Raw genomic sequence first — 22,741 nt, 5'->3', positions numbered from 1 at the left:
TTGGGAATGGACACATACTAGGCACTCCCCTCCCCATCCACCCAGGAGTGTCTGCACGAGACACGGAGGGTTGGGGGGGCTTGTTCTCAGAGAAGCTGGTCAGTACAGAACACATGCAGCCAGGTTCAAGTGCAGAACACCACACTGCTTTCTCGGTGCCCCAGCAACTCTCGGCGGTCCCCACAGGACCGGGTGCCGGCCAGCCTTCTCTGCCACCGGCTGGGGTGGAAGAAAGAGGGGAAGGCTACCCTTGAAGAAGTTAGGATTGACTGGCAGGTGTGGGCTGACCAGCTTCTAAGCCATCCTTCCTGACCCCGTAGCCTCTGACCCAGGACAACAGTCCTACCGTGCTGCTCCGAGATAAGCACGCCATTCGGAAGACTCTCGCTGCCCTGAGCTTGGACCACAAGCCGGAGACCATCCAGGTCGTCACCAGGGACATGGTCCGGAAACTCATGTGAGTGCCCAGGGCGCGGTGCCCGGCCTTCCTGTCCCAGCCTGCCCTTCTGCCAAAGACCCGTGCAGGGAGAGGGGGCTCCCTGGGTTCATGAAGTTGGTCCGGCCCCCGCTTCTTTCCTACTCGTCTCCCCTGTTTGCCTCCCAGCTCTCCTTCCTCGGCATTTCGGCCTCTCTTGTTTCTCCTCTTTTTGTATCTCTTCTTGCCTTTACCCTTGACCCTCAGCATCTTCCTTTTCCCTTTCCTCTGGCTGCTGACGGACCTATTGGCAGAGGGGCCGTGCTCAGTGGGTCCCGGCCGAGCCCCCCTACTGCTCTGGCTGCACCAAGAATCTGAAGTAAGGGGGGACTGCCCAGATGCTGCTCAGGCCCCTGGCTTCTTCCCGGGCTCTGAGGCCAGAAGAGGAAATTCCCAAGGGGAATTCCCAAGTTCCTCTGGGATCGGCCCCGCTCGCCCGCCCGGCTTCCTGCCTGGAGCCGCCTCCTTGCCGGGCGCCCTGGGGTTAGGCCTCCCCGTCGGCAGTGTGAACCGAGCTTTCGCTCAGGGGCCCGGCTGCACCCTGGGGACCGTTCTCCCAACTCTGGCCGCACCTCGGAGAACTGGAGCTCGCGGCTGTGCCGCCGCGTCGGGAGCTGGGGAAGCCCGGCTGCGACACGGCTCGGCGACACGGCTCGGCGAGCATGGTCGGCTCAGCCCCTGGAGTCAGATGGCCCTTTACGGTCAGCAGAGCTGCAGCAGAGGAACGGGCCCAAGGCAGCGTTCCTCCCTGGAGGGGTCTAGTCCTGCCGCCGGGATGCCGTCTCAGATGCGACCGTTTCTGGTCCTTCAGGTCCCAGGCCACGTCCCGGATCCATCACTCATTCGGGCCTCCTCCCGGACCCTCCCCAACACACACATGGGCACACGCGCACGCACACACACACCCCCCCCGCACACATACGCACGCGCACCTGCCACATGCACACACGTGCACACACGCCTGCACGCACACACAATGCGTGCACACATATACACACGCACACACTTGTGTGCACATGGTCACATATACCCACACAATGCACACGTGCACGTGCACACACACACACATGCTCACGCTCGCACACACATGCAAGTGTTCACACACACTTGAACACACTCACATATACTCACACACATACTCTCACATATGCACGCACACACATGTGCATGCACAGTACACACACGCGCACACGCTCACATACATGCACACACATGCACTTGCACACATACACTCACACTCGCTCACACGTGTACACATACAGCCACATGCTCACACATGCACATACACGCACGCAGACTCACACACTTGCACACGCAGACTCACATACATACACACGCACGCGCACGCTTATACTCACACGCGTGCTCACACACACACGCGCACACACGCCCGTGCACACACATGCACGCGCACACTTATACTCACACGCGTGCTCACACACATACACACGCACGCGTGCGCACACAAGTTTTATGGGATGAGGTTCACTTCCTGCCTCAGACCGGCTGCGTCTTGCTGCCGTGTCCCTGTTAAATGGCCTCACCCAGAAGCAGCTTTAGTCCTGGCCCCTGCTGCTCCCGCCTGCATCCTCTATGTATGTCATTTGTTTGTAATCATTATAATTAACTATTGGTTTGTTGAATGTGCTGGGCGGCTAGGAGGAGAGGGCCACAGACATGCCTCCAACTGTTGTTGATCAGAGATTTTAATTAATATTTAGGGTTCAAAGCTTCTCTCTGGGCCGGATGGACAGGGATGCCTAGGTTTCTCACAGCATCCGTTTCGACCTTGTCCGGCGTCCCCTCGCCCTTTTTAAGTCGTCCTCGAGGAATAAGCTATTTTTGGAGTTCAGGTCGCCAGCGTCGTTTTGAGCTCTGCCTCTGGGCCCAGCTCTGTGCCGCGGCCTGGGCCGCCAGGCGTGCGGTCAGCAGCGTCTGAGTCCCGGAGGAGCGTGTGGCCCAGCACACAGGCTGCACCCGCGGGGCCACGGCACAGGCAGCGGGAGCCGCACGCGTGGGCTCCCAGGAGGTCAGCTCCCCGCCCGGTGCGGGGATGCGGGTCTGTGCACATTGCGCAGGGCCTCGCGGCTGCACGGACAGGGCAACGTACGCACCAGACCTCTTAGCAAAAGTCCTTAAAACGTCTCTGTTTGGCCCGTCCCTCGCCTGGGACCCCTTCTCCCCAGGGGGCCCATCGGGGTGGGGGGCGGCACTGGGGACGCTGGCAGTGGTGAGGGAGGAGGGGAGGGCGGAGCGGTGCTGAGAGCTTCCCCCTCCTCCCCACTGACTGTTCATCCCCTGCGTCAGTGTTCCCGCCAAGGATCCCTCGGGGGAGTCCCTCATCATGAGCCCTGAGGACTTTGAGCGCATCAGGTGGGCGTCCCACGTCCTGAGCAGAGAAGAGCTGGAGGCCAGGGAGCAGGCCTTCCAGAAGGAGAAGGAGGCCATCATGGTAGCTGCCCTCCCCGAGCCCCGATCTCTGCCGATGGGAAGGGGGAGCTCTGGTCAGGGGGCCTTGGCAGGAGGCGCCCACGTGTGCTTCCTGGAGACCCTAGAGCGCACGCCAGGTGTGGACGCTGCTGGGGGCGGGGGCGGGGCGAGCAGGAAGCCAGGCGGAGAAACTTCTGGGTTCCGAGGGCACGACGGGGTGAAGCCATCCCGGGGGTCACACTGGGTCACCCGTGGTAGCGGCGCCAGCGCCCAGGGCAATCCCCCCACTGATCCAGACCGCGTCCCGTAGGACGCAGTGGCCACACGTAAGAAGATCGTGAGGCACAAGGAGATGGTGTGGAGAACCAACAGGAAGCTCAGCGACCTGGAGGAGGCGGCCCAGGAGAGGGCCCAGGACCTGCTGCAGAGAGCCAGCCAGCTGCAGGCCGAGCAGGAGGAGGAGCTCAGGGCCATGAGCAAGGTGGGGGCCTCGCTCCTCCCGCACCCCCAGGACCCACTGCCGCCCCCTCCCTCCTCTTACCCCCCCCCCCCCCCGCCCGGACAGGCTCCGCCCCAGCTGGACGTGGGGAAAGCAGGGGTGACCGGTGAGGGGCTGATGGAGGGGGTGTGTTGCTGCGGTCGGAGGGAGGACCGGCCTTGCCACAGGCTAGCTGTGTGACCCCCAGCCAGTCACATACCCACCCTGGGCCTCACTTCCTTCATCTGTTTGTGTTTTGTTTTGTTTTTTTTCAACGTTTATTTATTTTTGGGACAGAGAGAGACAGAGCATGAACGGGGGAGGGTCAGAGAGACAGGGAGACACAGAATCGGAAACAGGCTCCAGGCTCTGAGCCATCAGCCCAGAGCCCGACGCGGGGCTCGAACTCCCGGACCGCGAGATCGTGACCTGGCTGAAGTCGGACGCTTAACCAACTGCGCCACCCAGGCGCCCCTTGTTTTGTTTTGTTTAATGTTTATTTTTGAGAGAGAGACAGAGCGTGAGCGGGGGAGGGGCAGAGAGAGGAGTAGACACAGAATCGGAAGCGGGCTCCAGGCTCCGAGCTGTCTGCACAGAGCCCGACGCGGGGCTCGAACCCACCAACCGTGAGATGGTGACCCGAGCTGAAGTTGGACGCTCAACGACCCAGCCCCCCAGGCGCCCCTCGCTCCCTTCATTTGTAGAGCGAGAGTGGTGAAACCGCTTAGCAGAGTGATTGGCGGGGGTGAACGGGCTAACCCACAGCAGAGGCTTTCCCAAGTGTGGTGGGCACATGAAGGTGAGGACGCGACTTCCGCGTCTGTCCTGCTGGCTCCGTTCTGGCCGCGCGCCCTGCCCCCCCCTCCCCCCAGCGGGCTTCTTCTCAAGACACCAAAGCGCCTCCTTTAGCCCAGAGCGTGAAGACCCGAGGCTCGTTTGGACTTTTGTTTCTCAGTTGCACGTGGGTCCCAAGCAAATGCACACCGCCGACCCCCAACCCCCTCATCTACACCTTCTCCTCACACCTCCTTTTATTTTCCAGAACTTTCTCTCGCTCATTCTCACGGATGGCCGTCCCCTGATGTGTCACGTGGGGCTCTTCCCCCTTAAAACTCTAGCGGCTTGGTCTCTGCAAGAGTGTCTTAGGTTCCCCGAGAAGTAGGACAGAAGGTCTGAATATGGGGGTTCCTGGGTCCCCCAGGGGGAACCTCGAACCTCTGAAGTTTCATGGAAATGTAACGTGCGTGTGTGTGAGTGAATCTTAAGGAGGACAGGGTCCATAGCGTTCCTTCTGTTCTCGAAGCGCGATGACCCCCCGAACACGAAGGCCCGATACCCTGCAAGGCGCTACCGTGGCCTCTCCTCGCACAGACCAGGGGCCTGGCACATGTCGGCGTGGAGCTCCGCCGAGGCGAGGGCGAGCACAGGATGCTCTCGCTGTCCTGGACCTGCGCGAGGCTGTGCGCGTGTCCAGCATACCCAGCGGTGCCCATTTCTCGCCCCCACCTTCCACACCCCCTGGCGCATCCCGCCCGATCCGCGTGCCTTGACCCAGGGCCACTGTCGTCTCCCCGCCTCCAGATCATCCTCAATGCCAAGTGCCATGCCATCCGGGATGCCCAAATCCTGGAGAAGCAGCTGATTCAAAGAGAGCTGGACGCGGAGGAGAGGCGTTTGGATCACATGATGGAGGTGGAACGGCAGAAGGCCATTCAAAGGCAGGAGGAGCTGGACAGGAAGAGGAGGGAGGAAAGAATCCGGTAAAGCGGTGGTTTGGGGGCCTCCCTCCCTGGCGCTTCCGTGGCTCTTTGGGTGCGGGTAGCCTTGCCAAGGGAGGAGACGAGAAATGGTCACTATCACCATCTGTGAGCATCTCAGAGCCTGAGGAAGGGATTCCGAGAACCGCAGAGCTTCTCAAGGCTGATTCCTAAGGCGGTTGCTTCACAACCTGGCCCCCCTTCAGCCTCGTTTCCCACCTTTTCCTGCCGTCCCCTCTGCGCGTCCCCCCCACCCCCTTCCCCCAGCACCCCTGGGCTTGTCACAGTTCACGCTTCTGTCCTTCCTCCTGCCGTCAAGCCTCTTCTTTTCCCCCTTTGCCCCTGGAAAACGCCTTCTCTTCTTTCCGCGTGTGACACTTTTGCCGTCACCTCCCCCGGAAACCCCTCTCCCTGCACCGGGCAGGCTCGGTGGCTCCCTTCTGGTGCCCGGCCACACCGTGGTGTGGTCTCCCACACACTGTGTTATGCTTCTCGCACCGCGCCTCCCCGGCCCGCGCCAGACTGCGTGCTCCCTGAGGACGGCGTCCCCGTCTTAACTCACTTCCGTAGCTCCCGGGCCTCGCAGAGAGTTTGGCCGGTGGTTAACACCTGTTAGAATGAATAAATTCAGTCCCCTTCCCTTTGCGGGAAGGGACAAGCCCCAGAGGAGGTAAATCATAGAATCATGGTGTCCCAGATCTAGATAGAACACCCACCATGGAAGGCAAGAAATATTTCCATAAACAGTCCTTGAACCACACTGACTGGCTAGTGTCTCTGTCCGTCTGATTCAGTCTTCTGGAACCATCCATCCCTGTTCTTCTCGTAGGTCCCTGGCAGACTACAGTAGGCTCCCTATAAACATTTATTTATTAGCTCAGTAGTTCTTAATCTCCTGCACAAACGGCTCTAATTAAGGAAAAAATCTCTGCCTGCCTCATTAGGCCGCTCTAATGATCTGAGCTGGTCCTTATATTGAGCCCCAGCCCTGCCTCCCTGAGACTCTTTTACTCATTCCTCCCGTTTATTTCATCTGGAGTCAGGAAGCCATTCAAGGGCTCCACCTGGATGGGAGTCTCGTAGTCCTTCCTCCCCATGCTCACCCCGACCTGTGTCCTCCCTCATTGTCCCTGCCTTTACTCATCCGTCATGGGGTCTGGACGCCTCTGGGTTTATTGGCACCCCAACGACACACAGGGAGTCACCGGCCACGCTGATTGCAGACTCTGGGTTCTCTGCTTTTTACTGTGGAGCTAAGCCAGGGCATTGCTGAGCCGAGAGGCTTGCTCACACCCAGCCCTGTCCACCGGCGGTGAGGGCCGGGGCATAAGACAGACGGACGGCTAGCGAAGTGGGCGGGGGAGGTGGCTGGGGGACAAGACAGGACGCAGCAAGAGGCAGCACAGGAAGGAGACCGTGGGCTTTCTAACTGAAGCGAGCATGGGGGGGGCCGGTGCCCCACGATTGCTCTGGCGGGCTTGGGGGGGGGGCGACGATAGGATTTCAGAAGCCCTTGACACACTGAAAGGGAGAAGGTGCGTTGCGATGTGGGGTGCACTCGTGGGCAAACAAACGAAGAAGGGGAATCTCAGGAAAGTCAGCTTGGGGCGCCTGGGGGGGCTCGGTCAGTTAAGCATCTGACTTCGGCTCAGATCGCGATCTCAAAGTTCATGGGTTCGAGCCCCGCGTCGGGCTCTGTGCTGACAGCCAGGAGCCCGGAGCCTGCTTCGGATTCTGTGTCTCCCTCTCTCTCTGCCCCTCCCCTGCCCGCGCTCTGCCTCTGTGTCTGTCTCTCTCAAAAATAAATCAACGTTAAAAAATTATTTTAGAAGAAAGGGGGCTTGGAAGGTAGGGAACCGGCCCCCTCAGGACAGTCTGGTCTCAGGAAGCACGGCGATGTTTTACGGGGCGCTCGTCGAGTTGTCCCTGTGACTGCCACCTCCCATCGTGGGGGCTGTGTGGGTGGAGGCTGGAGCAGAGAAGCGCGGGCCCCGGGTTTCTGAGCCCCTGCGCTGCCGTTCGCTCCTAGGGGCAGACGGCACATCGTGCAGCAGATGGAAAAGAACCGGGAGGAGCGGTCGCTGCTGGCGGAGCAGCGGGAGCAGGAGAAGGAGCTGGTGCTGGCGTCCATGCAGCAGCTCCAAGAGGAAGATCTGCGGGTAACGCGCCCGACCGAGCGCCGCTCCCAGCGGCTCCGGCGCCAAGGCGCTCGAGATCCGGGGGACTGGGGCGTGCACTGCTTTTCTGTGAGGCACCTGCGCGTTTCACATCGCCGCCCTTAGCTCGTCGCGGCCGCACTGAACACGCGTTTGGCCGTGGCGCCGCGCTGGGGGGCGGGGGTGGGCAGGGACTTGGACACGTGGCCTCCCGCCCCCCCCCCTCCCCGGGTCGCGAGGTCCGACACCAAGGCGTCTGCGTGAGTGGACACAGAAAGGAAATACATAGCTGTCTGCCTCGCACACGCAAGCCCCTAGGGATGTTTTCTAGCCCTCTTGCCATTATCCGGGGACACGATGCGCCGGGCAGGTGGACCGCGGGGTCCACGGCCCAGGCTCCCTGCGGTTCCCTCATTCAAAGCGCAGGGCACCCCAGTGTGATTAATTGTGTGCAAGAGCCAAGCCTTCCCCCTGCCGCCCCCACCAACCCCCCCCCCCCCAACCCGTTCGTCTAAATAAAACCCGTGGGCACATCCATCGCGGAAGAAACGGTGACATACCCGCCCGAACTACCCGCCCGAACTACGGAGACTTAAATCGTCTCCTGTTTGCGGGTCTGGTCTGCTGGGATTAGGCAGAGGCCCTTGGCTGGCGAGCATTTGGCACATTTATTTGTTCTCCCCTCCCCACTCCGTTTTTTTTGGCCTGTGAACATTTTAAAAAAAAAATCAAAAAAAATTTTTTAATGTTTATTTATTTCTGAGACAGACAGAGACAGAGCATGAGAGAGGGAGGGGCAGAGAGAGAGGGAGACACAGAATCCGAAGCGGGCTCCAGGCTCCAGGCTCTGAGCTGTCAGCCCAGAGCCCGACGCAGGGCTCGAGCTCGCAAACCGTGAGATCATGACCTGAGCCGAAGGTGGTCGCTCAACCGACTGAGCCACCCAGGCGCTCCTTGCCTGCAAACATTTTTATACACACAGGCAAACTAGAAGAATTGTGTCACACCCATCAGCGCTGGGCCGAGACTTTGAGACTTTCCGGTTGCCAGTCTGCCTTGCTCGCTTGTCTCTTTTCGGAGCACATACGCGTTCGGTCGCTGTCACGCTATGTGGCGGTGAGCTGCAGGTGTCTTGGCTCTTTGCTACTAAATGCTGCAGCCCTTGTCTCAGAAGCGCAGAGACGTTCTCTGTCCGGTGGACGCTACGACACTCACAGCCCCTCGTCGCAAAGCGGAATCCGATGATTCTCTGATATCGTTTAATACCGAATCCACATTCAGTCCCCCAGTGGCTCCCTGAAGGTGCCTTGAGTTGTCTTCTGTCGCTCCAACCAGGATCCAATCAAGGTCCCCACCTTGCGTTCACTTGGGCCTCCTTTGTCAGCTTTCACCTGGAAGAACTCTGGTTCCTTCCTGCCTTCGTTGCTATGGCACCGGTATTTTGGAGCGCCCAGGCTAGCTAGACTTGAGGAGCGTCCCCCTTTCCGGCCTGTCGGGTTATGTCCTCGGGGTGTCATTTAACTTGTGGAGTGTGCATTCTTTCCCTTTTCTCCTCGTTCCCCATGTTAAGATGGCTGGTTGTCGTCCCCCCACCCCCACCCTGTGATGTGATGGCGGTGAGGGATGGGGGTCCCTGAGGGGTCTTGGGGGGCAGCCTCACGGTTATGGAGGCTTCTCAGAGTGCCTCACAGTGTGAGGGCCTGTGTGGGGAGTGAGGGGAGGAGCACCGGGAGAGTCAGGAAGACCGGGGAGGGGGGGGCAGGCAGCCTTGTGAGCTGCTTGAGAAGGGGGCCCAGCTGGGCTGAGAAGCCAGAGAGGCCTGGCCGAGCTCCTGGCTCAGGGAGCAAGGGAAAGAGCCCGGAAGAGGAGACAGGTCTTCGGCATGCAGGGAAGGGGTGCGAAAGGAAGGCCGGGAGATCCGGCTAGATTGTCGGAGGGGGAATTGGTGGACCCCCTGAGAAAGTTCCAGGCGTCCGTGGGTCAACACCGTCGCCTGATGTGTCTCGTCGTACTGGTAGTGTCCTTCGAGGAGGCACTTTCCGAGCTTCCAGGAAGTGTTCTTAGGCGACTTGAAGATAGGAATGTGTTGGGGCGCCTGGGTGGCTCTGTCGGTTGAGCGTCCTGCTTCGGCTCAGGTCATGATCTCCTGATTCGTGAGTTCGAGCCCCACGTCGGGCTCTGGGCTGACAGCTCAGAGCCTGGAGCCTGATTTGGATTCTGTGTCTCCCTCTCTGCTCGTCCCCTGCTCGTGCTCTGTCTCTCTCTCTCTCTCACTCTCAAAAATAAATAAACAAACACTAAAAAAAAATTTAAGATAGGAACGTGTGTCTCCCAGCTCAGACCTGCCTTATGATCTTTGGGTGGTGCAGGGCAGTGATCCCCACCTTGCTAGCAAGAGGGAGAAGAGCAGGGCAGGGGGGGGGGTTCCTGGGGTTGCTTTGCAATGGCTTCAGAGATCAGAGACAGTGAAAGTCCTTCAGTTTCTTAGAAGTCTAGTGAGCCAACAAAAACAACAAACTGAAAAGTAAATAAATAGGCAAAGATGTGAGTCAATGCATGGTTGTATGCATCGTGGATGGGAAGTCAGTGGGTTTTCTAGTTGAGCGGGTCAAGGGATTAAATAGACCAGTGGCAGCCCCAGCTCTGGTGGGAAGCAGATAGAAAGGAAAGGAAGAAAGGGAGAAGGGGGAAAGGGGTGGAGAGTCGCTGGGCCAGGTGGGGAAAAGTGGGGTGAGTGAAGAGGCAGGCATGGCGAGAGTGAGGGAGCGCTGACGGCCATGACTCATGCATCACAGGCCTGGCGGGGAGGTGGGGGGGGGGTACAGTCAGTGCTGTGTTGATCTGGTGCACGAGGCTTCCCGGGAGCCCTGAACTCGGCTGTGAGTCAAGCTTGGGGAGAGCCCGCCGAGTTGCCTCAGATGAGTCAGGTCAGAAGCCCGGCTGGGGAGGAGCTGGAAGTCTTGGGTGGGGCCTGGCCTTTGACAGATGGAAGGAACTGGAAACAGCACACGGCGGGAGTTGATGGGTAGAAGAATTGGGCACAAAGAGATGGAGATTCCTGGGAGAATATAGGTGGGCCAGATTCCAACATTCAATCTTGTGCACAAGACTCCGCATGGGGCCCTGAGAATGTGCTCCGTCAGATCATCGGGGGCTTTGCAAGTTCAGGCTCCTTCCTTAGAAGGGATCTTGTCCCTCAGGGTCGGGTGCCATGACCGCCATCATGCATTCATCCTGTTTCTCTGTGTCTACCTTTTTTTTTTTTTTCTTTTGCTCACATGCCATTCACTTTGGTTCTCCTTTATCCCTGTTTTAGTTTATTGAGTATTTGTTGTTTTTCTCTCACTGGGCCGCATGTTGCCAGGGAAGACAGGAAACGTGACGTGGTTGCCGTCCCCTGGCTGGGACAGAGTAAACCCACAAGAATGAATGAATGGGGACCCACAAGGCAGTGCCTGAGCTGTGGCACCGTCTTGAGTGCAGAGGGGATTCAGAGGTGCAGAGAGAACTGACAGACAATCTTCCAGGGAAGACTGGAACTTTAATTTAGAAAGAGCAGGTTCCAAAATTCTGGAACTGGCGTTTGTTAGCTGGATGGCCCCGGACAAGTCACTTAAATTCAGGGCCTCAGTGTCTTCATCTGCAGGAGAGACATAACAAGCTTTGCCCTTCAGGGTCTTGGGGTGCATTTAGGTTTCAGAGCTAGGCTGCATAAAGTGCCCAACGGGTAGAACATACTCAATGAGGGCAACGCTTTATTATTTCGGTCATCGCCATTGAGTCGAGACCAAAAGCTAGGGTTTGCCTAAGAGAAGAAAATTGAAGGCAGGGGAAAAGCCCGGGAACAGTGGGTAGGACTTCGCAGGACACGTGGGAGACTCCGGGTAGAGTTTTAAGAGCCTCTGCTTCCCTGAGAGTGCATAGAAATCAAGAGTGTCAGGACCGCCACCAAGCCAAGAGGGTACAGACGGCAAAGAGGGGCTGCGAGGGGTCACCGGCGACGCTGGAGGGCCCCTTGACCAGGGGCCAGCGGCGGTGGCTAGACCGCAGACGGCGCGCGGCCCCCTGCCTCTCTCTGCCCCCGCGTGCCAGTGTCTCCTGGTCTTGCCCCCTTCCACTTGGAGGCTTCCTTCCTTCAGGACATGGAACGGAGGCACCAGGAAAAATTGAAGATGCAAGCCGAGATTAAGCGCATTAACGACGAAAACCAGAGACAGAAGGCAGAGCTGCTCGCTCAGGAGAAGCTGGCGGACCAGATGGTGATGGAGGCCACCAAGAAGAAGATGGTAGGTTTCTGAGGCCTGGGGCTTGTGGCCACGAGCGAAACCTCTACGACACGGAGAGGCAGGCCTGAGATCTAAGGGGACTCACCGCAGGCAGCCATGCCTCCCTTTCAAAATGGATGTCCTTCATTCAAGGACCTGGCTCCTTTTCCTCTTCATGTTGGCCGGTTCACTTATTCATTAACAGAGAGCAGGCTCAAGGGACACCCAATTTAGGGTGTTATATCCTTGTTAACACCTTTGATTAGAAGTTGGATGAGGGTCAGGTACCGGCAGGGAACAAAATGAAAACCATCGGGGAAAGGGAAGTTTTTGTGGATTCCTGGTGGCCTCTGCATAATTATATCCCCAGTAATCATGGGTCACCTGCCCCATAACTTTCTTGTGAAAATTCCTAGATTGGGCATCCTGTCCTGGGTGTTAGAAAATAGAGCCTTCTCCCGCAGTGGCTGTGGAAGCCGCAAGCACAGGTGTGGTGCAGAGCAGGGGATCCAGGAGAGGCCGCTCACGCCACGTGGGCTCACTCAGGAGCCGGGCTGAGAACCGGAGGGACCAGGGTCAGTGAGGAGTGGAGAGTGGAAAACAGCTTCTAAGCCTGGCTTAGACGGAGCGAACGTGGAGTTAGGTAAAACGAGAAGGAAGGACTGAAGGTGGCAGGAAAGGCACTCAGTGCTGCATGTGTGTGCCCCCTCCTGCTAGTTCCGAGGCTCCGTGGTGACAGAGAACGTGCCCTACTTCCCTATAGTAGGGATGGCAGGCAGGGGGACATCGCGGGCGTGTTCTGAAAATGGCGGATCGGATATACCTGTGTGCTCCAAATGCAAGCCACAGAAAATGAAGCTCAACAAAGCTTTTTAATGTATTTATTGTTTGGCTTTGGCTTGCTTATCAGATGCCAGGAGATGCAGGCAACAGCAGGAACAGAGGTTGGGGGCAGAGATGGTTGGGGCAGGGATGGTTGGGGACAGGGATGGTTGGGGTCAGGGATGGTTGGGGATGGGATGGTTGGGGACAGGGATGGTTGGGGATGGGATGGTTGGGGGCAGATGGTTGGGGGCAGGGATGGCTGGGGACAGGGATGGTTGGGGATGGGATGGTTGGGGCAGGGATGGTGGGGACAAGGATGGTTGGGGGCGGGGATGGTTGGGGCTGGGGATGGTTGGGGACAGGGATGGTTGGGGACAGGGATGGTTGGGGGCAGATGGTTGGGGGCAGGGATGGTTGGGGACAGGGATGGTTGGGGATGGGATGGTTGGGGCAGGGATGGTTGGGGGCGGGGATGGTTGGGGACGGGGATGGTTGGGGGCGGGGATGGTTGGGGACGGGGATGGTTGGGGATGGGGATGGTTGGGGGCGGGGATGGTTGGGGGCGGGGATGGTTGGGGTCGGGGATGGTTGGGGGCGGGGATGGTTGGGGGCGGGGATGGTTGGGGACGGGATGGTTGGGGGCAAGGATGGTTGGGGACGGGGATGGTTGGGGGCGGGGATGGTTGGGGGCAGGGATGGTTGGGGACAGGGATGGTTGGGGCTGGGGATGGTTGGGGCAAAGATGGTTGGGGGCAAGGATGGTTGGGGGCGGGGATGGTTGGGGGCGGGGATGGTTGGGGGCGGGGATGGTTGGGGTCGGGGATGGTTGGGGATGGGATGGTTGGGGACAGGGATGGTTGGGGACAGGGATGGTTGGGGACGGGATGGTTGGGGACGGGATGGTTGGGGACAGGGATGGTTGGGGACAGGGATGTTTGGGGACAGGGATGGTTGGGGACAGGGATGGTTGGGGACAGGGATGGTTGGGGACGGGGATGGTTGGGGACGGGGATGGTTGGGGCAGGGATGGTTGGGGACGGGGATAGTTGGGGACAGGGATGGTTGGGGGCAGGGATGGTTGGGTTAGGGATGGTTGGGGCTGGGGATGGTTGGGGACAGGGATGGTTGGGGACAGGGATGGTTGGGGCTGGGGATGGTTGGGGGCAGGGATGGTTGGGGCAGGGATGGTTGGGGACGGGGATAGTTGGGGACAGGGATGGTTGGGGACAGGGATGGTTGGGGGCAGGGATGGTTGGGGACAGGGATGGTTGGGGCAGGGATGGTTGGGGACGGGGATAGTTGGGGACAGGGATGGTTGGGGACAGGGATGGTTGGGAACGGGGATGGTTGGGGCAGGGATGGTTGGGGGCAGGGATGGTTGGGGACAGGGATGGTTGGGGGCAGGGATGGTTGGGTTAGGGATGGTTGGGGCTGGGGATGGTTGGGGACAGGGATGGTTGGGGACAGGGATGGTTGGGGCTGGGGATGGTTGGGGGCAGGGATGGTTGGGGACAGGGATGTTTGGGGGCAGGGATGGCTGGGGACAGGGATGGTTGGGGACTGGGATGGTTGGGGCTGGGGATGGTTGGGGGCAGGGATGGTTGGGGACAGGGATGTTTGGGGGCAGGGATGCTTGGGGACAGGGATGGTTGGGGCATCACAATGATCACGGAGCTGCCGTATGTCGGGAGCTCAGTCTGTGCACGGGCTCTGTGCGAAGTGCTTTACAGGTGTTGTCTCACTAAACCATTACAACACCTTGTAAACCCTGTCACTGACTGATGCAAAATACCCCGAATGCTTCGCTGTGTGTCCAACAGCAGACTGGGTCGAACGTACCTGGAATGCCGTGCACTTTGTGCGGAGCTCAGCCACCGGTTCCCCGAATGGGTGGATGTAGCGGTAATAAGCCGGTCACGTGTGGGAGCTGGTGGACAGTTTGCAGAGCCCGTGGCCGTCATGACAAGAGATGAGGTGGCGAGGCGATGGGGAGCTGAGAGCGGTTGTTGGGGACCCCTTGGACCTTGAGCGGAGCTGGAGGCCTGGACTGGTGGGGAAGTCACCGCAGATTTCCGATCAGGAGAAGAGTAGGGTTGGTCTTCACATGTGGAAGGGACACCGGGGGGCAGAGCTGGGATAGGCTGGCGACCGGCATAGCGGTCGGGCGCTTGGGCACGCCCACAGCCCATGTCACCGGACTCACCTCACAGGGGCCTCTGCTCTTGCAGCCGGGGCTGCCCCTCTAGGGCTAAAGGCAGAGACTGGTTGTGGAAGTCTCCAGAGTTCCCTGCCCTGCCATCTGGGGCGAGGTGAAACCGAGGCCAGCTTGACACACAGCCCCCCGTGCACAACTCACAAGCGGGCAACTCACTGGGCTTCACAGAAGGCTGGGCAGGTAGAATGATGGCTACGGAACATTCTTTATGGGGGGATCACGTTTCCGCCCGACCCAAGCCATTAGTCTTATGACTACCCAAGAATGCTAGTTGGGAAGCCGGGTTTGGGAAGATTGTAGGGATATGTCTGCTCTTTCCGAGAAGTGGCAAAGGGCGCCGACTCTGATGGTTCGCTCCTTGGGTATCTGCTGGCCCCCGCAGGACTGCCCGAAGCGTGGCTGGCCGTGTGCCCAGGGACTAATGAGGTAACCCCCACCTGCTGCGTTTTGCACGACACGCAGGATGCCGCGGTTGGTACTTGCAGAGACGGCCCACTGGCCTTGCTACTCGGACACGGTCTGCGACGCAGTGGATGGAGCGTGAAGGCTGGGCTTGGGATGCCTGCGTGCGTTGCTAGCTTTGTTTTGTCCAACCCGAAAAGCAGTCAGGGAGTGGAGACCCCGGACAGACCGTTGGCGGGGGCTTCGTGTCTCTGCAAGGCTGCAGCGGTGGGCGCAGCTCTAGGAGACCTTTTCTTCCTGGCAGGCTCGAGAAGCAGAGTTTGAGGCTGAGCAGGAGAGAATCCGGAGGGAGAAAGAGAAGGAGATCACCCGGCTGAGGGCCATGCAGGAGAAGGCACAAGATCACCAGGCACAGCAGGTACCCGCGCGGTCTCGGCTCCCCCGTGCCTCCCCCACTCCCTTAACTACCCCCTTTGACAGCCTGCGAAACCACCCTGGAGGGCAGAGGTGCGGAAGAGGGGATGCAGGTTACGTAGACTTGAACGGTCTGATGAGGGCGGGGAGGAGCAGAGAGAGAGGGAGACACAGAATCTGAAGCAGGAGCCCGATGCGGGGCTTGAACCCGCGAACCGCAAGAGCATGACCGGAGCCGAAGTCAGACGCTTAACCGACAGAGCCACCCAGGCGCCCCGATCATTAGCAGTTTTTAGAACGAGAGGCAATCGCAGGACCGCCTGGGGGTGTTCGAGGTCTGGGGAGGAAAGAAAGCATTGGGATGGGTGGCGGCAAGGGAGGGCAAGGTGACCCCTCGGGGTATCTGCGGACCAGAAAGTTCTACGAGATTCCGTGTGCTCTTCCCTGCAATGACCTCGTCGCCAGAGAAATCCACGCCACGCCTCAAAGCAGGCCGTGTGGGAGTCTGCAGCCGGGGTCTTCCCGAGGCGCCCGCTGGGTCTCGGGGTCGGTTTGCACCCTCGCTGGTCTCCCCACCCTCTCCCTTCCCAGGACGCCTTGCGGGCCAAGCGCAACCAGGAGGTTGCGGACAGGGAGTGGCGCAGGAAGGAAAAGGAAAACGCGCAGAAGAAGATGGAGACAGAGGCCAAACTGCGCCAGAGCCGGCTGGAACAGGTGGCTCTCAAGGAGCACGCTCTGGCCGTTCAGGTGCAACGGGACCGGGACGATTTCGAGAGGATTCTTCGGTAGGTGGGGCTGGGCACCCCGGCTTCCTTTCCTTGGCCTGCGGCAGGGATGGCCCGCACTGGGGGGAGGACCCTGCTGGCAGGTGCACAGACAGAGGTGCTCTCCTCTTGCCCGGGACGGTGGAGCCATTCTGAATGGATGGGTAGTTGAAATGTTTCAAAGACAAGAATGGGGAGCCGAGAGGTTTTTGTTTTTGTTTTTTGTTTTTTTGAACTTTTAATGTTTATTTATTTTTGAGAGAGAGACAGAGCTTGAGAGGGGGAGGGGCAGAGAGAGAGAGAGACCCAGAATCCGAAGCAGGCTCCGAGCTGTCAGCACAGAGCCCGACGCGGGGCTCGAACTCACGAGCCGTGAGATCATGACCTGAGCCAAAGTTGGACACTCCACCGACTGAGCCACCCAGGAGCCCCAGGAGCCAAGAATTTTCCGATTAGGGATTTGGAAACCAGCACCCGGAGGTGTCTAAAGAATTGGGTATTGTTTGGATTGTTTATCCCGGAGGATTAAAGGCATAGGTAAAAGTATACATCTGGTCCCTCTGCCCTCCCCTGCCTCGACGTACCCCCGCTGGTTAGGGGGGAGGCTGCAGCGGGTGGTGGGGGAGATTACGAGGAACAGAGAGAGCTTCGGACACCAAGCTTGTGAGTCACTGGAGAAGAGCTCCGGGGGCGGGGGGGTGTCTTTGCCATTCATTTGATACACAGTATCAAACACGTAAACTCAAGGCTCCGCCGTGGGACGTATTGGAGGTGAACAAAACACTGTCGTTGGCCATCGCTGTGGGAAGGATGTGAGCAACTCCTACTTGGATTGACCTCACCCGTATCCGTCTGTCTTTCCTGCCAGCTCGTCATCCTTTTATTTTCGTTGTCTTTTGTCTCCGCGATAATTCCCCCCCGTAAGTGGAAGTGAGGTGTTCACAACTGTCGCGCTCCCTGCCCGTCGTTCACCCCCACGGCTGCTCTGGCGTCAGTCGGGGTCACCTGCCGCCACCAGACCCCACCCCCTGGGCTAAGTGTTCTGGGCTCACCAGGAGTGACTCCTTTCTTGCTCTGGTTCGGACTCTGTGATAGCAGCAGCTTTCAAAGAAACAAACCGAATTGCGATGGGGGTGTGGATACGAGATTACAGAAATCGTGCTCCGGTGAGTAGAGATTGAGAGGTGCGGCCCGGCCTTCTCGTCTACCTGGTTTATGTGCCAGAGGTCCTCCTTGGTATTGACCCCATTAGTTGCATGCCAGACCCCAGGGTCCCCCGCCAGAGGCAGAGCAGATCTGTAGGAATCTCCGTCCTTGCCAGGGCCAGGGTCCTGGTCTTTTATTGGACCCTGGGCCCCCCCGCCTGCTCCCCCAGCCGCGGTGGCCTTTGCCTGCCCTCAAGGGTCATGCCGTGGTCTCCGGAAGCCTGCCGAAGAAGGCAGCTTTCTTAATGGCCCCGAAGATTCTGCCCCTGGGCTCCAAACTACCTTTCAGATGCCTGCCCTCACTGCCACATGCCTTTAGCAGGCACTAATAAATATTAATGGAAAGAAATTAAGGTCCTCCTTCTGCCCCTGACCCATTTGTCCCTTCTTTGCTTTGTTTGCCTGAAGCATATGCACCAGCCAGTTATTAAAGCGAGACCAGCCCCTCGGAGATGTTCGGTCTCACCTGCTGTTCTGGGTTAGCATCGAGACCTGGTGTCTCCAGGGCCACGTGACCACCAGGCCAGGTGTCTTCAAGTGCTAGGAATGTCCCTGCCCGTAGCCAGCAATGCAACTTTTCCTACTTCAAAGCATGACCTTGTGGATGGCCTCTACGTGGGCTTCCTGCTTCCGGACAGAGGGATGCCTTTGACTCTCAGCTCACCGACTAGGCAGGGAGAGCTGACCTACCCTCCCCCGTGGTGTTGAGAATTGCCTTGGAGCTTTTACCAAGTACTGTGGCCCGGGCTCCACCTCCACAGATTCTGATGTAACTGGTCGGGGGTGAGGCCCAGGCTCCAAGGTCACTGCCCTAACCCCGTGAAGTGACCAGGCTCTTCCCCACTCAGATTTCCCACTGCCTGCCAGCCCAGGGGATCTCCAGTGACACAAGCAGCTTCCCATTTCCACCCTGTCTCGCAGGATGTAAAACAACAGAAAACCCTTCTCCGTCTAGGAAAATAAGGGCGAGGCAAAGAGGCAAGGCTTCCTGCTGTCGCAGATGTGTCTGAGCGGTGGAGGTTTGGAGTCTAAACACAGAGGGGTGAGGAAGCCAGCGCGTGTCTCCTGAGAGCCTGGGAGGCTCCGTGGCAGGTGCAGGGTTTGGGAGGTGCCCGCCGGTGTAAGGGACGTGCCCAGAGTTGAGACGATGCTGCGTGTTGTGGGTCTGGGGAGATGAGTAAGTGACTTGTGCTTTTGGAAGCTTTGTCGGGGACATGAGTACCCTCAGGGCAGGGGGGCAGGTAAGGAATCCCTGCCCGAGATGATTTTACATGTTGTTTTGGTTTTTGATTCTGTCAAGAGGCATCTGGGTGGCTCCGTTGGTTAAGTGTCTGACTTCGTGGGTTCGAGTCCCACGTCGGGCTCTGTGCTGACGGCTCAGAGCCTGGAGCCTGCTTCGGATTCTGTGTCTCCCTCTCTCTCTCTCTCTGTCCTTCCCCTGCTCATGCTCTGTCTGTCTGTCTCTCTCTCAATAAATAAACATGAAAAAAACAATTTAATAAAAATAAAAAAGAAGAACTAAGATGATAGCTCAGGGTGGCCTAGCACCGCGCTCCCCCTGGGATGTGAACACAGTACCTTTGAGTTTTCCGGAGCCTGTCTGGCCCACACGGGCTGCTTGGCTGCTTGGCCAGGGAAATCAGGGCCCGTAAAAGTCCCCTCGTGAAGAGGCTCCTGTGGGGAATTTGGCGAGCTCCCGCCTTCTTCCCGCAAACACGAGAGCTTGCACGACGGGTGTCAGTCCTTGTCACTTCTAAGCATCCCCGTTGCAGTTTTGTTAATGTCATTGTTATTGTTTGTGGGAAGGAAGGGGGGGGGGGAGGGAGGCAGAGAGAGACTATCTTAGAACAAGCCAGAGACGAGTTCTGCATTGTACGACAGAAAGAGCTGGAACAGTAGCTTCCAGTGGGCGAAACCCTGAGCACGGGCCAGCTCCTGGTGAAATATAAGAATGCGGGATCTCTCGTTCAAAAAGTATTAAGAATTTCAAAACAGTGGGCGCCTGGGTGGCTCAGTCGGTGAAGCGTCCGATTTCGGCTCAGGTCTCATGGTTTGTGGGTTCGGGCCCTGCGTCGGGCTCTGTGCCGACAGCTCAGAGCCCGGAGCCTGCTTCGGATTCTGTGTCTCCCTCTCTCTGCTTCTCCCCTGCTCACACTTTGTCTGTCTCCCTCTCTCTCGAAAATAAGTAAACATTAAAAAAAAAAAAATTTCGGAACAGTGATGGAGGAGAACCAGAGCGCACACGGGGCCCTTCGGAGCCCGCCCGCGGTGCCGGGCCTGGCTGAGGAGGGGGCGGCATGCCTGGGGGCAGCTCTGGTCTCTGAGCCCCGGAAAAGGGCCGCAGTGTGCGGGGCTGCGGTCTCTGAAGCATGTCCACCGGAGGAGCCCTTCCGGAAGGTTCCCGGGGTGCCTCTCCTCGCTGGGCCGGCCCAGACGGGCCGTTCGGCAGCCGGTGTCCCTCCTCCAGGGCTCAGAGAGAGCAGATCGAGAAGGAGCGGCTGGAGGCGGAGAAAAAGGCCGCGGGGCGCCTGCGGCACGCGGATGAACTCCGGCGCCAAGTGCGCGAGAACCAGCAGAAGCAGGTGCAGGACCGCATCGCCACCTTTGAGGAGGGCCGGCGTCTCCAGGAGGAGGCCCAGAAGCGGCGCGAGCGCATCGATGACCTCAAGAAGAAGAAGATCCAGGAGCTGAGGTGCGCCCGGATCCCTGCGCCCCGCCCCGTGCCCCCCTCTCCCAAGGACGGGGTGTGCGGGAGTCGGGGCGACTCCTGGCTCCGGAGGGGGGCGGCTGCCGCAGAAGGTTCTGGTCCCGGGGCCTCCTGGATCCGTGGCAGGGGCCGGAGCCCTGACGGGAACGTGTCTGGGGGACGGATTGTAGGAGCCGGGATGGGGGGCGCGGGCCCCCAGGTCCCGGAACCCCCACCGGGGCCTGCCTCCTGCTGCTCCTGTCTGGTCCCACGGCCCACGCACGCCTGTCCCGCCCCCTGCCCCCTGCAGAGCCACCGGCCTCCCTGAGAAGTACTGTGTGGAAGCCGAGCGCAAAGCCAACATCCTGCCAGCCGCCTCTGTGAACTGAGGGGGGCCTCCGCGTCCCCGGGGACGCCTGCAAGGGGACAGGCTCTGCCCAGTCTCTGGGCGTCCATGACTGCCGCTAGCCTAGACATTTTAGAGGTACAGATTAAATTTATCCCACTTCTTTAAGGAACGGCTCAGCTTTCTTGGGGGCGGGGGGCTGTGTCTGCTGCAGGGTACTGAGCGGGAGCCAGGGCCGAGGGTGGCGCGATGGCCTGGGGCAGGGGACCGAAAGGTGCCCTCTGCAGGTGGTCCCTCCCAGCCTCTCGGGCCCTTCGTCCCGCGTCCTCTGGCCTTTTTGGGGCCCCGGGATGTGGCCTTCGTGTCCTCCTTCAGCACGGCCTTGCTCTGCCCCCGTCCCACGCCTGGTTTAGAGGTATTTCAGCGCCAGCGGTTGGAGCTGTCTCTCAGGGAGGGGCTGGGGCAGGAGGGACCGGGGCTGGGCCCCCACCTGTGGCTCAGACCCCACCTCCTGTGGCGGGGGTGGGGGGTGGGGGTGGCGTTTGCACCGTCCTGCTCTGCCCTCTCCACTCCAGGCAGTGCCTCAACACGGACATCTGTCCACCCCCAGGCCCACCCAGGGCCCTGCTCCTCACCCAGACCCGGCTGCCCCGTCACCTGCTCTCTCCTAACTCTGGCAGCTGGGGCTCCCCAAGGCCACTGTCGCCTCTGTTAGTCAGCTTGCCTCCCGTTTCCCCCAAACACTCTGATTCATTCACGCATTCAAAGGCTTCTTGAGCGCCTGCCTCGGCTGGGTACCCCCCAGGCACCCGGTGCAGCGGACCTGGGTCCACCCTCCCGGAAGCTTCTCGCTTGGCCAGTCTGCTCCTGCTCCTCCCTCGGCTGCCCCACGCCAAATGTCTTGTGCCTCTAGAATAGTCTCAGCCTTTTCTGGAAGGACCCTGCTCACCAGGCTCCTTGTGGGCTGCAGAGCTGTGGCCCAGGGGTGGAGCCATTTCCCCGTTCTGTATGCCAGGGGGGTGGGGAAGGCTCCAGCCCGCCCCCTCGGTGCTCTAGGCCTCGAATCCACAGCCCAGCCTTGCTTCCCTCCATGGGCCCTGCACTAGAGGAGGCAGAGGGCAGTGCCGGGCGCGTCCTGGCTGTTTGCAACGCCAGGTTATAAGGGCCTCGGGCAAGAGTGCTCTTTTCATAGGGCCCAGGGAGAGTGGGCAGGCAAGCTTCTCCCTGTGCCTCGTCTTCGTCAGGGAAGCCTCCCCAGGCACCTTCTCCGCCTGCCCCACCCTGCCCAGGCTAGCTGCTGGGGCGGGGGGCTCCCTCCTTCCTGCTCAGTGGCCCTGAGCGCGCCCCCCCCCCCCCCCCGTCTTGGAAAGATGTGGTACTCTCCCAGGACGGGAGACACCCCCTGACCTCACGGGCACGCCGCTGAGGATTCCGGCGCCTTCTGTGGCGGTTTAGCTCCTCAGGCTCCCCGGGTGAAGCCAACTGCGGTTACTACCTGCGGGGACCAGGCAGTGAGCCCTTACCCGTGCCGGGGCAACCTCTTGCCAGGAAAGCCAGAAAGGGCCTCGGGTGCCTGGAGTTTGCCCAGATCCCTTCCCGAGTCAGCCATCTGAGGGCCAAGGAGGCAAGGGCCCTGTCGGAGTGCGGATCGGGAAGAAAGGGTGTTCCAGGCCCGTTGCTGACTTGTGAGGCCCCGTGCGGAGAAGCGGGCAGAGTTCACAGGCTTAAAGCATGGTCTGCGTTTCGCCACAACTGCTGCTCGTGAAACCGCGGGTGTGCGGGGCCTGGCAGCTCCCGCGGCCTAAGAACGAGACCATCTTGACGTGGCCTAGACCTGCGACGGCGGGGGGGAGGGGGGGTGGTGGCAGGTCTGAATGAAGGCCTGGCTTCGGGGATGGGGGAACACGGCCACCTCTGGGCAGGTGCAGACGGTCTGGGAGTCGTTCCCCTCCAGGAATCCAGGAATCGGCCCGTGATGTGGGAGACGGGCTTGGTTGCCGCTCTTGGGATTCCTCGACACCCTGCACAGGCTCCCGCAGGCTTCAGGGCCGGCCCGAGTCGGCTCCTAGAAGTGGGGCATTCCTGACGGCTTGCCTCAGATGCCAGCTGCATGCGGGCTGCGTCTTTTATACCCTCTGCCCCTCTCACTGCGAAGGGCAGGGGGGATGATGGCAGGGAGGAGGTCCCTGGCGTTAGTGGGGGCTGGTGGGGTCAGGCCGCATGAGGATGGGGGCAGAGCCAAGGGGGGGGCCGTGTGAGCCCAGCTCTGCAGGGGGCGGGGGCGGGGGGGGGGGGACGAGGAAGAGAGAAAACTGGAATTCCT

At 59.8% G+C, this 22,741-nt stretch overlaps 1 protein-coding gene across 3 annotated transcripts in view; it reads left to right on the top strand.

Annotated features, from left to right (window-relative positions):
* Positions 1-20,586, top strand: part of CFAP45 (cilia and flagella associated protein 45) — a 28,850-nt gene extending 8,264 nt beyond the window's left edge. For 2 of the 3 annotated variants that reach the window (XM_045455064.1, XM_045455065.1), the window contains exons 3-12: positions 321-457; positions 2,783-2,927; positions 3,216-3,386; positions 4,965-5,143; positions 7,170-7,299; positions 11,436-11,582; positions 15,308-15,421; positions 16,009-16,202; positions 19,854-20,078; positions 20,383-20,586. In XM_045455064.1, coding sequence (XP_045311020.1) covers positions 321-457; positions 2,783-2,927; positions 3,216-3,386; positions 4,965-5,143; positions 7,170-7,299; positions 11,436-11,582; positions 15,308-15,421; positions 16,009-16,202; positions 19,854-20,078; positions 20,383-20,461 — 1,521 coding nt within the window. In that variant the 3' untranslated portion in view covers positions 20,462-20,586. The remainder of the gene's footprint in view (positions 1-320; positions 458-2,782; positions 2,928-3,215; positions 3,387-4,964; positions 5,144-7,169; positions 7,300-11,435; positions 11,583-15,307; positions 15,422-16,008; positions 16,203-19,853; positions 20,079-20,382) is intronic. The other variant, XM_045455066.1, reaches the window with a different exon arrangement.
* The last annotated feature ends 2,155 nt before the right edge of the window (positions 20,587-22,741 follow it).

Source organism: Leopardus geoffroyi, chromosome C3, assembly GCF_018350155.1.
Source record: "Leopardus geoffroyi isolate Oge1 chromosome C3, O.geoffroyi_Oge1_pat1.0, whole genome shotgun sequence".
NCBI lineage: Eukaryota > Metazoa > Chordata > Mammalia > Carnivora > Felidae > Leopardus > Leopardus geoffroyi.
This window is presented reverse-complemented; position numbering and strand designations above follow the sequence as displayed.